This window comes from Panicum virgatum, chromosome 4N, assembly GCF_016808335.1.
Source record: "Panicum virgatum strain AP13 chromosome 4N, P.virgatum_v5, whole genome shotgun sequence".
Taxonomy (NCBI): Eukaryota; Viridiplantae; Streptophyta; class Magnoliopsida; order Poales; family Poaceae; genus Panicum; species Panicum virgatum.
The window spans coordinates 22,714,912-22,729,636 of NC_053148.1; the positions used below are offsets into that span (position 1 = coordinate 22,714,912).

The following is a 14,725-nucleotide window of genomic DNA, read 5'->3' on the forward strand; positions in this document are numbered from 1 at the left end:
CTGCAAAGATTGATCTCATCCTCAAGAAATTTGAGGGTTATTCCCAAGACAAGGTTCAAACACAAACTCTTCAAGCCTTGGATGTTCGTATGACGTGCGAGGTCTGTGGAAATACTGGACACACAAGCAATGATTGCCTGAAACCTAAGAGGAAGCAATGTACCTTAATAACAACAATAATGGGTTTCATCCACAAGAAGGTCAGGGGTGGAATCAACCGCACCCATTCTACCAAGGAGGAAATGGTAATTCAAATTCATTCAATCCTAACAACCTACCTGAGGGATCTGTTCTGCGGCCAAGCAAAGGTTAATGAAACAATCCAGAAGAAGCTGGCCGCTAAGTCGCTAATGACAAGTCCCTGGAGATCATTCATGCCAAGCTAGATTGATTCTCCACCGCTATCAAGAATCATCTGAGTTTGAACAAAATGGTTGAAACTCAATTAGCTCAGCTGGCTACTGCTCTACCCCCTGCTGTGGAGAATGTCAATGCGGTGACCACGAGAGGAGGTAAAACCACTCGTGATCCACCTTACCCTAACCATGACAGTAGAAAAAAGGCGGATGATATGGCGGAAGAGCCACCTAAGGAAATTGATTCCGAGAATGTGCACGATGGGAAGATGGCATCGCATGAATTCTGTGATACCCAAGTATTGTCGTTTCCCATGAGAGTAAAGAAGCCAACAACGGATGAGCAGTTCAACCGCTTTGTGGAGATGATCCAACAAGTGAACACCACGATGCCCTTGATGGATGCGATGCAAGTCCTAAACATATGCTCGCTATCTCAACAACATAATCAACAGCAAGCGGCCATTACCAACTATAGAAGTAGTCAAGCTCATCGAGGCATGCAGTGCAGCCACACTGCATCAATTACCCGAAAAGAAGAAGGATTCCGGGTGTCCCACCATTAGATGTTCAATTGGGACACAAAACTTTGACAAAGTCCTTTGTGATCTGGGTGCCAGTGTCAGTGTCATGCCCAATGTAGTATTTGATCGGCTAAACTACTCAGTGTTGGCTCCAACACCAATGCAGTTACAACTGGCAGACTCATCAGTACGACACCCTGAGGGCATTACTGAGGATGTTCCAGTAAGGATACAGGACTGTTTCGTCCCCGTTGACTTTGTGGTGCTTAGCATGGATGATCAGAAGAAAACAACCTAGAACGGCCATTCCTAGAAGGAAATAACCCTCATTCTAGGACGGCCATTCCTCAAAGTAACAGATCTTGTGAACCTACTGTAAGTAGGACGTGATGCGTTCTGAGCCATATTTAGTGATGACCGAAATTCCCCTGGATCCACCCGTGGTCCAGCATCCTTGTCTTCTTGTCGTTGCTGCTTACCAATCACCGCTGCCTATGAAAGTTACGACTGCTCCAATCTTATCCGTATAATAGAGAACAGGGGCTACCTATGAACTATTACAATGCCTCAAATAACTCAAATGAGAGGGAGCAATTTACAAAAAAAAACTCCACTAGGATACCACATCATCCATATAGAGTCAAGCATTTAATGGTCATGATTTGCACTTATCAAAATACGTTGGTCAAATTGAAATACACTAACAAATATAATACGTTGGTCAAATTGAAATTCACTAACAAATATAATGACCATTCATGCATTTTACACTTTATGGGCATATACATGGGTATATAATTTGGAACTGAGGGAGTAGAAAATAAAACACCACCTAGTTATGCAAGTTTTTCCTTTTTTTCCCTCGGGCCTTCGAGAGGGCAAGATTCAAAAGTTATGCATCAGTTCTGGTCAAAGCCATCCATCAAAATAAAACTTTTTGGTACATCTCCAAAGAAATACAGTCATTTAGCCTGCTGCAGAGTACATATGGATTTTTTTTTTGAAAGAAAGTACATATGGATTTCTCAGGACAGCCCACCTAGTTGCCAGCCCTACGGGAAACTACCTCAACTTTCCACTTTGACTTCCATTGGATCTGAAGCTGTATTCATATCATTCGCAGCTTCGTCTCTCTCTTCTTCAACCGCTGTGTCATGAGTAGCTTCTTTCTGGGAAAGCATCTCCTTCAATCTTGCCACCTCTAGATCCTTGGCTTCCAACTCCTCTTGCAGAATGGATAACTGAAAAAGATGAGAGGCCAAGATCATAGTGACCTATGAAGGCAGGCAACCAAAAGTAGGGAGTAGTAACAATGATGAAGCTTACCATTTCGTTTGATCTCTCCACGTCATTTGTTACACCATCCATGTGTTTATACAAAACTGGAAACAAAAGAAAAAGGGTCAAACATATCCATCTAATCATAGCTAAAGTTCTGTCACAGAATAAGCAATCGACCAAATAGAAAGTTGTGAGATTCTGTTGTAACTTGGGGAAAAAAAGGAATTCAAATCTAAGATATGTTGTGGTACCATACCAGAGTAAACGGTTCTCAGCAAACTAATCCTTTTTTTCCTCTAACATGTATGGAGCTGTGTATCATTTCAAGGAAGTACAAAAAGTACAACACTACACACAACATACCCAATAACACCAAAAATTAGAACATTCACACCACACTCAAAATACAAAACAACAAATGCCAGAACAGGAGGTACTATTAAAGGTAATGCACACAGCTATCCCAAAGCAGGAAGATGTTTGAAGGTAAAATGCAATGCCAATTACGAGACAATACTGGAACTCAGCACATCAACTCATTGCATCCTTATTTTGAATAGCAGACTGACAGGCTTAGCAAACAAGAATTCATCTTAAGTGGATTCCAAGTCAAATAAGATTTTGTTAAGAAGACCTCACGCAGGTCTAGAAAACCCCCGAATGCCTGCCCACCCTTGTACAACAGCACCAAAGCCCATGTGCGACCCGGGCCAGGCCAGGCCTTAGACCTGTCACCTGTGCTTTGGTGTGGGACAGATGAGGGGATTTTTTTAACCCAGCCTGAAATTCGCTCACACGGGGAGTTGAACCCAGGACTTGAGTGCTACTAAAGCCATCTAACCAATTCAGCTAGAGGCAAAAAGAAAAATCAAATAAAATTATCACCTGTGATTCAATTTCTTTCCCATCAATGTGTTCAATGTTTGCATGAATATCCTAAGTAGCTCCGTCATTGAGCACGTTAACACAGAAATCTAATCGTGATAGCACAGTGCAATAGATGTCACATAACCGAAAAATCTAGAATGGGAAGTGTAGCAAAGGATACTCTTGGTACTATGAGCATTAATCGCTGAGAAGCACAAAAACCATTAAAAAGAAAGCAATCCATAACGGTGAGAGATAAAATCACTAACCATCAAATTGATTCCTGAGCTCATTGTTCTGAGACTTCAGAACTGCAATTTTCATTCCAAGCTCATGGATCTGTACCAAAGATACATTGTTAAAAGCATTGATAAAAGTCCGCTTCTTTTTACAGCATAGTAGGATTTGAGAAAATCAAAAGATTTATAATTTTTTAGTAACAATTAGTTGAACCATATGCATACTGAGTGTAGGAAAGTTGCATCAACAGATTTTTATAAACACAGATATTTTAATAAGATATTGATTTTGTAGCAATTTAAAATATATTGTAACAGACATTGGTGATCAAAGTATGCTTCTAAAGACTTTTTTCTGAAACTGCTTCTAAAGACTTCTCCAAACCCTAATACACCTTACAAAAGAAACAGGATGAACTAGTTGAGTAAGAAAATATAATAGGCACACATTAACGTCAGATGCACTATTGGCATAACTATAGCGGATGCAATTTTTCTTATGGCACACTCTGGTTGCTCAAGGACTTATGATGTTCGTAATATTCAATCAGAAAGCATATCCACAATTATGACCACAGAGGTAAGCAGGAGTATGTAAAAGGACTTACTTTTCCTTCTGATGCCATTGCCCCAATCTCTTCATTTTCCTCTTGCAATGTTCTACATTTAGCCATTAGCATTTTCCCAAGTTTGCTCGATGGAGTAAAATTGACAGCAGCAACATTGTCCTGTAGTTCCTTTATTTTTTTCTCTTTCTCCTCCACAAGATTCTGCACAAAAGTAGACTAAGATTTGGCATGCATGGAATAACCAACGAGTCCCAAGATATGGCAGTTTGGGCTTTCCTAGGCCAACTTCCAAATTCTGATTCATCATATAATTTAGTATTCAACCTACAGTGAAATCAGCAATTCAACAAGTCTACAAAAACAAATAGACAATATGACTAAATTACCTATCCCTTTTCTTTTTCCCGAAAGAGGATATTCACTGCATATGACAATTCACTTCTTAATGCACATTTTAGATGGAAATACAAAGAAATTTCTTGTGTGGTCAATAGGATTATGCACTTGCATATTATGACACCCATATCTGACAAGGAAATCATAAACGTCCTTGCTATGTTTCTTTTAGGAATCACAGCAAAGTGCTTTTTCTTTAAATGAATCAAACTACACAGCCAAGTGGTTTGCTTGTTCATACAGGTACAGGACGATATGATTTATAAGAACTGCCAAATCCAGGAAATGTAACTAACCTTTAAGCGTGTAAATTCCTCATGAATTGCTGGATCAAGCAACAATCTCCTTGTCTGTTAATCATACAGAAGAATGAACTATAAGCTAACCATATCATAAACACTGGTTAAACAAAATTAAGGCAATTATTGAGGACATAGTCTATATTAGAATTTGAGTAGTTTTTTCAGATTGAACTGTTAGAAACTGTATCAATCTTATCAGGCAAGTCAAGGCAACTATATAAAAGGTAATGTATTGAGAAATTGAACAAAAGATAATAGCCTTCTCTAGCCAAATGCCTTAATCTATGATTCATTTCTCCCTATTCTAGTATCTCATCTTGTTTAAGCTTCAACATTGTCCTGGTACTTTCCTGCTGTGTTACCCGGACACCCGTGTCTTATTTTTTTTGCCGAGTCGGATACCCCGCACCCGTGTCGGATTCCGACACCCATGTCGGATTCCTGGTTATTAAAACGACGTTTAAACGTCGTGAAAACGACGTTTTCACGAGAAAACGTTCTTGTGAAATCGATGTTTAAACGTTAAAACGTCCGTTTAAACGATAAAACGTCCATCGTTTCGTTAAAATCTACCCTCTATTCGTTTATTCGTTTTATCGTTTTAATAACTCTGGTCGGATTCCAAGTGTTATTTGCCGTGTCCCCGAAAATTCTAACGAACCGGACACCCGCACCCGAGTCGGACACCGACACCCGCACCCGTGTCCATGTAACACTGCTTTCCTGTGTTAATGCTGTATTGAACTAAGATTTGTACAAAGAACGTGCAATGCATTAATTTATCAACACATCTATTTTCTTTTTCAAGCATGCAGGAGAATGGATAATTGCATTCATTGCATTAAAGAAGGAATAAAGCACTGTATCAAATTCAATATAATTCCCTTACTAGTAAAGAGGTGAACACACCTCTTTATTATTAGGGAAAAGTCTATATTTGAACCCTAAACTATTACGTTCGTCCGATTTTCACCCTCGAACTACAAAACCAGACAGCCTGCACCATTGAAACCGGGTGAAATACAACCGCCACCCTAAACCATCCCAGTTTTTATCTCGCACATGGTATTGACACATCATCTCGTAACAGTGGAGCCTACATGTCAGCTCGGTCCTCTCCGCATCTCCCCCATCGTCTCTCATGTCAGCACCTACCCCGTTCTCCCTCAGTTCCTCTCCTTGAGCTACAGCAGCAGCGCATCTCCCTCTCTGCACCAACCTGCCAGGGCCAGCACCTCCCCAATCAGCAACTCCATTCCCAAATTACAGTAAAGCATCGGGTCACGGACTCACAGCTTAATCTCATCTACATGCTACTGCAGTTGCCAATAAATTGGCTACCCATTCTTCCAACCTGCCAGGGCCACAGCACCTCCCCAATGCTAACTCCATTCCCAAATTACAGTAGAGCATCAGGTCACGGATTCACAGCTTAATCTCATCTACATGCTACTGCAGTTGCCAATAAATTGGCTACCCATTCTTCCAATTGAGCCACTGGAGCAGGAGCTCGAGGCTAACAGCTTGCAATGGCGAGACTTGGCCGGAGACGAGAAAGATGATGGCAGCGTGTGATGGGGTGGGCCGCACCCCACTGCCTAGAAAACTGGATGTGCACAGCCGTAGGAGAAAGTACGTGCAGCCAGCACAGGAACTAGGCCTGGAGCTGCAGCTTGTGAATCTGCAGCAACAGATTAGCAGCAGGTTGGACAAATAGGCAGGTGCTAGGGCCTCAGGGCCTCGTGCGCATGCTTCAGGGGCTGGAAGTAGCAACCACAGTCTCTGATGGTGTCCGAGCATAGGGTCATGGTGTCCGAGCTCGCCGGCAAGAGGTGGTTGGTCATAGGAGGGGATTAGGGAGCTTTGATGAGAAAAGAGGTGATAGAACAAAAATGAGAAGAAGGATGATGTGTACTGCAACATGTTGTCCACTTCAGAGAAAAAACTGCCATGTCAGATCAAAACCGGGTGGAATTGGCTGAAGGGTGTAATTTTTCCAGTTTTGACAGGTGCATGGTGTGGGCTATCTGGTTTCGTAGTTTAAGGATGAAAATCGGACGAACCACGAACATGATAGTTCAAGGGTGAAATATGGACTTCTCCCTTATTATTATACCAAAAATTAATATAGAAGAGAGGCAAAAACACTCTTGATACCAAAAAGATGCTGCCTTCAATAATATCTAACGACAGATGATTATTAGGTAGAAGATAATACAAATATTAAGATAATGAGGGCATCTCTAAGGCAAAGTTTACTTGCACAGCTAGATGAGAGATATGGAGGAAGAGAGATTGTCAGCCAGCGACGAAGCCCTTGCTATGATAAGTTATTTTCTCCCAAGATGAGTAACCATAACAGAGCAGCTGTGTTTGGATGCTTATGAGAGACACCTGGTAAACTTTATAATTGGGTGTGCGGTGCTGAAGTGGACATCAACCCCAGCATGTAAAATACAATAGTCCATTTCAACAGTGAAAATTTCACATAAATAATAACATAAGGAGCTAATGTTTACCTGCATTGATGGTGGCCTTAATTGAGTTTTTAAATCTCTAACTGCAGACTGTAAATTTCATGCACAAAAAAAAAACAATCAGCACGAGAATGAAAAACCACGAAATGAAAAAAAAACAGCAATACCAATAGTCCCAAAAAAATAAGTTAAATCTTGATAATAAGTTTCTAATTGGTTGCCACTGTGAAATGTATACAGATTAAAAAGGTTGAATTACAAAATATCCAGCAGATTAAAGGGACAAGTCTCATAGCAAAACGAGGCTTCCCGAGGGTATACCTTCAATTCTGCAATCTCCTGCTCCCGTTTTGCAAATGTTACAATATAAGCGGCCTCCCTTTTTTTTGCTTTCTCCAGCTGAGTATGTAACAAAATAAAAATAAAATTGAAGCAAAGCAGAACCATTTTACTAGTCCCTGATATAAAAAATTTGACTAAACAAAAACAACCTGCTCCTTCAATGACTCTTCTGATGACTTCAGGTTACTCAGGTATGAAACCACTGAAACAGGATCTATAATTGAAATAAATTGACTTTACTTGGTGATTGGTTAGCCATTCAAAATATTAGAACGGATTTGTATTTAATTCACAAACCTGGATTAGTTCCAGAAGGTAGAGCTGGAATGTTCTGAAATGCTGAATGCCACTTCTCAATTTCTGATTTGGCAGCTTCCAGTTCCACCTGTGATAATAGTTCAAATATAATTTCCATTGACAAAAGCGTGATGACATTAAGTTGGGTAGAGCAATCAAAGCATCATTGTAGTGAAGTGGAAGCAACAGTCGAGAAGCTAACTGCACAGACCTATATTACTTGATCCATCAAAATCTTCAATTTTGTTTCTCTACCTAAATCTTCAAAAAGAGCTTATCGCTTCAATAGTGCAATTGTACTTATAGGCTGTTGGCTTTCTTTTTCTCGGGTCAAGTTTGACTCTGCTGGACTATTTAGTTGATAAATTTTATATTGCCGATATAACAGCAGCGATGCAGATCCAATTATATGGTAAGCGTGGATTGGAAAGGTAATGTAATGGCATAGACTGTCCTCATCACCAAACAGGCTTGCCCCCTGTTGCTACAAATTTCTGATTATGGCCAGTTCTTGGGAAAACTTTATAAATTTCTTGCTTGACTGAAATACATGACATGCGATACAAATATTATCTTTAAGACTAACTAACTGATCTCATTCCGTAAATAATTCAACTCAGCTCCAGACCAAAATTAAGCAGACAAAAAGACAAGCCAACTCTCAGTTGATGCTACACCCCCACACATGACAATAGATATGTACCACAATAAACCTGTGATACAAATCGAGGAGTTGTATTTATTTGGAGATGGGAAAAAAACGTTTTGCACCATATTGAACAAGAAATTGGCAGCAACATTTTTTGCATATTCATGTTATGTTATTTTCTTCTACAGCTCATAGTGACATGTAAATATTTTTCTTTCCACTTGCACGAAACTGATGGCTAAATGAATGCTAATTCACCAACTTATACAAAATTATTGAATAATGAAATACACATAGAATATTATACAACCAGATAACAGTATTTAATGCACTATTAGTAAATGAGAACAGCAGAAAAAGTGACTGACAACAAACCTGGCAGGATGCAAGGCTATGTTTACAGTCCTGCAAACTTCAAAGGGGAGAATGTTAGTTCCATGTCCATTTATATTATAGCAATATATAAATGCTTCTATTTGCTAAAATAAAATCATTGGCTCAAAAGATCGAACATGAAATGTGATATACCTTTCACGAAGAGACAGAATCATTCCTGTCGCAGCTCCTGGTGCACTTTCCTCGACCTTTGTCTTTGCCTGCACCACAATTACAGTTTTAATGTGTGGCTGATATCGAGGTAGCAGATTTGTTCAAAATTGAAATATACTGATTAAGTATCATCTTAACTAAGAAGCAACTTCATTTCCACACCAAACCTTACCAAAGTATGGTTTGCATATGTTTCAAAATTCAAATTGACTGATTCTACTACCGGAAGATAAAAAAAGCACAATCAGAGCAATACTTAAAGTGATCTTTTTAGCATATGAGTTTTCCAGCCCCAGCTATCGGTCAAAATCACAGAATCTTATGTCTTACAGTAATGATGTAACAAATCTAATACATGGCAAAAAAAAATGCTATTTTCTTGCTAACTGCATCACATGAAACCTGTATAACACAGTATATGATTCTACTTCATACTCAAACCTATGATACACCATTTTTACATTATACTACAAACTATTTGGTCTCACAATGCATATCTGATAGCAAAACAGCCATAGAATCTCATTCTATGGAAAGTTTTTGGTTTCTTACCTGGCCTTGGTTTTACTTCAAAGGGTGAGTCAGATTGGTTCTACTACACAATCAATCAGTTCCTTGCGGCCTTGCCCCTAGCTTGGCGAGTCAAGGCTAACAATCCTAGCATGCCCTGAACAGCTAACCAGTTTTAACTTACTATAATGTTGCAAAGCACAAGCCTATTTGAAGGTAATGTCTGCGATGGATCTGAAGTCTACTATCTGGTCAGTAGATGTGGGCATGAGGGTATAAGTTGGGCAGGATGGGTCTAAATATATGGAAGAGGATGCTAGGGGGATAATTTAAGAGGGTGAAAAATGTCTTCATCAGTACTTATACAAACAAATCTCCAACAATTTCGCACCCCTTTTGCTATGGCATCAGAACAAGAAGCAGTTTTCCATGCCCAACATTTGAACTCCTAATTGGTGCAAAACATGAGACAGTAATTTCCACAGCAGGTGCTAAGTCTGATGAAAAATTCACTACGAATTTTTCCAGTGTTCAACTAGAAGTTAAATGTTTTGCACTATGCCAAAACAATAGCAACACCTAGGACCTAACCTTCTTGGAAGCGAAGACGTCATCGTCCTCGTCGTCCAGATCGCCGAATGGCCTCTTCTCGCCTGAAGAAGAAAGAACAGCCGCAACAAGCAAGCAGCATTAACAAAGCAAGCGGGATGCGGTGAATCATCACAAGCGAAGCAGCGGCGGACATGCCCCTAAACAAATTCTGCGAAAACCCTAAACCAGTATTCGCAGGCCCAAGGATACCTGGATCCGTGTTCATCTGAACGGTATCCGGCGCGGCCGGCACTCCAGCGGCCGGCGGCGTGCCCGCGTGCGGCGTGCCTGCCCTGCCCGTCCGGCCCCGAGGAGGAGGGGCAGACAACCGAGGGCCGCAGGTGACTGGCGGAGGCGGCCGGACCCGAGGAGGGGGCTAGCAGTGGAAGGGGAGGAGGACGGAGGCTTGAGGGACGAGAAGAGCGGAGGAGCCCGCCGCCAGGCCGGCCGGCGGCAGCGTGCGGGCGGCGGCTGACTGGTGAGTGGAGCGTGGAGGGCAGGAGCAGGGGGATGTGCTGCCTCAACGTGGAGGATTCGATTTGACGGCCTCTCGGTTCGCTTTCTTCTTCTTTTTCGAAAGCTTGTCTCCGTAAAAAATTTAAAATAAAACTTTTGCACATTTGAAGTATTTAATATAAACTAAATAAAACTTTTGCACATTTGAAATATTAATATAGACTAATCACAAAACTAATTAAAGAACTTTTCTGTAAACTACTAAACAAATTTATTAAGACTAATTAATCAATCATTAGCATATGTTTACTGTAGTAATAACTGTAGCAATTTAGTGCTAATCATAACCTAATTAGACTCATTAGATTTGACTGGCAATTACAAGCAAATTATGCAATTCATTTTTTATTTCGTTTAGATTCAATACTCCATACATGTAAGATTTTATTTTGATGTGATAGTTTTGGAATTTTGAATTTTGCAATTAAACAAGGCCGGTTCACTGCCCATTTCTTTCAAGAGAGGAAGCGATTTAGGGGAGTAAACTTTAGACTATATCACATCAAAGAGAACCTTGATATTTATTAGTATTAAATGAAGTCTTATTACAAAACTAACTGCAGAATCCTGGAGCTAAACTGCGAGAATCTAACGAGATATATTAATCTATAATTAGCGGATAGTTATTGTAGCATCACTATAATAAATCATGAATTAATTAGGCCCATTAGATTCGTCTCGCAAATTAGCACTCATCTGTCAAAAAGGTTTTATAAACAAATTTTATTTGATACTCCTTAACAATAAGATTCCTTTTGATGTGAAGGAGCTAAAAAATCTGGAAACAAATAGTCTTACGAAGTCTTACAAAAGGGTTCGATTACACGGAACCAAGTAAACTCCTCAAAAATTAACAGAAACTAAGGGGGTCTTTAGGAGAGCTCTACTCCAAAAAAAACCCAAATAGGTCAATCAGCTCTATTCCACTCTAGCAAATATTAGCTTCACTCCAAATTTTTTTGGGAGCTTCTCAAAAGGTGCTCCACCAATTTTGAGAGCTAGTGGAGCTTCATATAATTACCTATCTGCCACTGGTTACACAAGTTTCTCATACCTTTCACCCAAAAAAATAGAAAAAGTCAACAAGCACCGCTCCTCGCCGCCCGAGCTCGGCCCCGCCGGTGCTCGTCGCCACCTCTCGCCGGTGGCTCGAGGAAACCGCTGTAGGGGCTCGCGAGGGCCGCCGCCGCCTCTCGCCAGTGGCTCACGGAAACCGCCGCAGGGGCTCGCGAGGGCCGCCGCCGCCTCTCGTCGGTGGCTCGCGGAAACCGCCGCAGGGGCTCGCGAGGGCCGCCGCCGCCGCCGGTGCTCGCGGCCTCCGCCGCTGGCTCGCAGAAATTGCCACCGGGGTTCGCAAGCGCCTCGCAGCGGCTTGCAATCCGTCGGGGCCCTTCCTGCCGCCCGAGCTCGAGCCCGGATGGCCTCACCGCCCGGTGGGGGCCCTCCTGCCGCCCCAGCTCGGCCCTCAGCACCTCGCGTTCCCACGTTGCGCTCTGCATCTGGTACAGACCGGACCGCGCGGCCAAAGGGGAATAAAGAGGGGGCCGGACCGTCAGAATCTACCTCAGCGACGACGGCGGGGTGGCGGCCTCGGGCTGCGGCGACGGGGAGGAATAGGCTGCGGCGATGGGAGGAACGGGCGGCGAGGGAGGCATGGGCTGTGAGGGAAGGCGCCACGAGTTGAGAAGGAATCATAGGTAGGAGAATGACCTGACGAGCTGGGCCGCATGGAAGTGAGAAGAGCAGTTGGGCAAGGTGGAGTGGAACTCTCCTAAACAGAATGGTATAATAATGATGGAGTCGAGTTGAAAGGTAGAGTGGTGCTGATTTTTTTGAAGTGGAGTGTTTCCAAACAGACCCTAAAACACTGTCGGAGTGCCAGAAGCTACCCTTCTAATGTCAACTTCTTTGATCAATTGAAAAACTTGTAGTGGCTGCAACATCTTTTGATCAAACACGCTCCGGTTCCTCTGCTCCCAAATATTTCAAGTAGTATATAGTTGAATAGATTTTTCTGAACTTATGGTAACATAACATCTCCACCAGCGATGAAAACGATCGAAAATGGTCGGAATCCGTATTAAAAACGGAAACGGAAACGGACGAGTCGGGATTTTTCTATATTTATGCAAATTCATCAGCATGGGAAGATGAATGGAAATTCGTTCATCAGCGAAGGTGCAAATTCTCTTTCATGATTGCTTGCTTCCTTCCAGCGCGCAGCTTGCTTCCGAGACGCGCTTTCGCGTCACTCCATCCTCAATGCCCGTTTGCTCTGCTTCACGTTTGCACTATTCCTAGCTCTCCCTTTTTTCCAACATTGAGTAGGCTGATAAACAAATGCATGAGCATGGAGATCCGAGCTTTGCGAGTGGAGTGCGCCCTAAGCACAGGTCACCTGCCACCCATCCGATCATGGCTAGAAACCAAAGCAATCCCACGTACCAAGACGACTAAAGCTGGCAACACCAATCCACTGTTGATCGAAGCGCGCATCATTGGCGCGCTGTGCTCTGTTCTGGCCGCGTCGCCCGTCCTTGCGCCGATCGTCCCGCCAACGATGGAGGGATTCTGCTTCGCGCGGTGCCGGTTCACGCGGCTCATGGCGGCGATGCAGCTGGTGCTGGTCGTGTTCGCCATGTTCATCAGCATGGCCAGCCTCCACCGATTCTACGCCACCAACAGGCTACCTCCGGGCCACGACGACCCCGCCATCTGCGCCAAGTTCCACACCGTCCCGGGCGCCGGCGGGTACGCCGACTTCGACATCCGCGCGCTAGCGGACCGCGTCGACGACGTGCTCGTCCAGCTCGCCGAGCTGCAGGACAAGCTTGAGGCCACGGCGCTCAAGATCGCCAAGAAGACCAAGAAGAGCAAGGCCCGCCACAAGCAGCCGGAGAACATGACCATGCCGGAGTTCAGGCGCTTCCTCGAGGACGAGGTCATCCACCCGCTCTACAGCGCGCACATCGCGCTCCGCCTCATCCGCATCCCCCGCCCGGACCCCGACGGCGACGCGGGCGCCCCGGCCGTGGACCCGCTCGTCAACTTCTTCACGGCCGAGGAGACGCGCAAGTACTTGACGGCCAAGGGCAACCGCGACGGCCTGCCGAGCGTGTACGGGACCAACCGGACGTACGGCACCATCGGCCACGCCTGCGTGCTCATGCGTCAGGATCTGGACGAGTACATGAGCTACGACGTCGGCGCCCACTGCCCCGACGACTGGGACCTCGGCCAGCGCCTGATGCTCGGCGGCTGCGACCCGCTGCCGCGCCGCCGCTGCCTGGCCCTCGCCTCCAAGTTGTTCCAACGCCCGCTACCCATCAACGAGTCGCTCTGGACGCTGCCGGACGACGGCAACGTCCGGTGGAGCCGCTACCACTGCCGCGGCTACAAGTGCCTGTCCGCCAGGAACCAGCGGCGTGGCTACGACCGCTGCGTGGTGTGCTTCGACATGGACCGGGAGAGGCAGCGGTGGGTGGCCGCGGCGCCCAATGGCACGGCGGCGTCCCTCGCCGACTTCCGCATCGACGACGTGCTGGCGGCGAAGCCCGGGGAGGTGCGCATCGGCCTGGACGTGAGCGTGGGCACGGGCAGCTTCGCGGCGCGCATGCGGGAGCGCAACGTGACCATCATGTCCGCGGCGCTGAACCTGGGCGCGCCGTTCGCGGAGACGATCGCGCTGCGGGGGCTGGTGCCGCTGTACGCGACCATGAGCCAGCGGCTGCCGCTGTTCGACAACACCATGGATCTGATCCACACGGCGGGGTTCTTCGAGGGGTGGGTCGACCTGCAGCTCCTGGACTTCGTGCTCTTCGATTGGGACCGCGTGCTCCGGCCCGGCGGTCTGCTCTGGGTCGACAAGTTCGCCTGCGCGCGCAAGGACCTCGACGACTACATGTACATGTTCCTGCAGTTCAGGTACAAGAAGCACCGGTGGGTCGTCTCCTTCAAGTCCAAAGACGAGGTCTACCTCTCCGCACTGCTCGAGAAGCCGCCGAGGTCATGATCCAACATCTATGCACATCGACTGAACCATTGGTCAGTGAAGGAGCATAGTGAACTGTTAAGAGATATATACAGAGTTCTACATCTTTTGTTTGCCTGTACTGATGATGAGCTTTGTAATTTATTAGGGTCTGATGATTCAGTCTAACTTGCTGATGAATAAATGCAAAGGTGTTGAAGTGTTTTTTTTTAAAGACTTTTGAAGTGGGTTTCCCCAGCCAATTTGAATATACTTGACAATGCCTTCCC

General features: G+C 44.6%; 2 protein-coding genes across 6 annotated transcripts; one reads left to right on the forward strand and one right to left on the reverse strand.

The window, feature by feature from the left end:
- Window positions 1-1,716: 1,716 nt before the first annotated feature.
- On the reverse strand, window positions 1,717-10,522 carry LOC120669873 (FKBP12-interacting protein of 37 kDa-like). 5 transcript variants are annotated; one of them, XR_005672840.1, is made up of 14 exons: window positions 10,160-10,522; window positions 9,950-10,011; window positions 8,828-8,895; window positions 8,675-8,711; window positions 7,651-7,738; window positions 7,503-7,567; window positions 7,333-7,410; window positions 7,054-7,101; window positions 4,529-4,582; window positions 3,876-4,037; window positions 3,298-3,367; window positions 2,418-2,509; window positions 2,207-2,262; window positions 1,717-2,121 (listed from the first exon to the last, which is right to left on the reverse strand). XR_005672840.1 is itself a non-coding variant. In XM_039949751.1 (13 exons), the coding sequence occupies exons 1-13, from the start codon at window positions 10,173-10,175 to the stop codon at window positions 1,948-1,950; spliced, it is 978 nt and encodes a 325-aa protein (XP_039805685.1). In that variant the 5' UTR covers window positions 10,176-10,522; the 3' UTR covers window positions 1,717-1,947. The 5 variants fall into 5 exon arrangements, 3 of the variants coding, with proteins under 3 accessions (XP_039805685.1, XP_039805686.1, XP_039805687.1); XR_005672842.1 differs by having other exon boundaries at window positions 7,503-7,555; window positions 10,160-10,496; XM_039949751.1 differs by lacking the exon at window positions 2,418-2,509.
- A 2,217-nt stretch (window positions 10,523-12,739) lies between these two features.
- LOC120670580 lies at window positions 12,740-14,725 on the forward strand. The gene has a single exon (XM_039950716.1). It carries the CDS (start codon window positions 12,810-12,812, stop codon window positions 14,475-14,477), a length of 1,668 nt encoding a protein of 555 aa, XP_039806650.1. The 5' UTR covers window positions 12,740-12,809; the 3' UTR covers window positions 14,478-14,725.

Bases quoted from the DNA above. Each gene is read 5' to 3' on its own strand.
- LOC120670580 (XM_039950716.1), top strand. From the start codon at position 12,810: ATGAGCATGGAGATCCGAGCTTTGCGAGTGGAGTGCGCCCTAAGCACA.
- LOC120669873 (XM_039949751.1), bottom strand. The intron at 8,896-9,949 runs GTTAGGTCCTAG...ATTGTGGTGCAG, and splicing joins ACGTCTTCGCTTCCAAGAAG to GCAAAGACAAAGGTCGAGGA. The intron at 4,583-7,053 runs GTAAACATTAGC...TATGATTAACAG, and splicing joins TAAGGCCACCATCAATGCAG to ACAAGGAGATTGTTGCTTGA.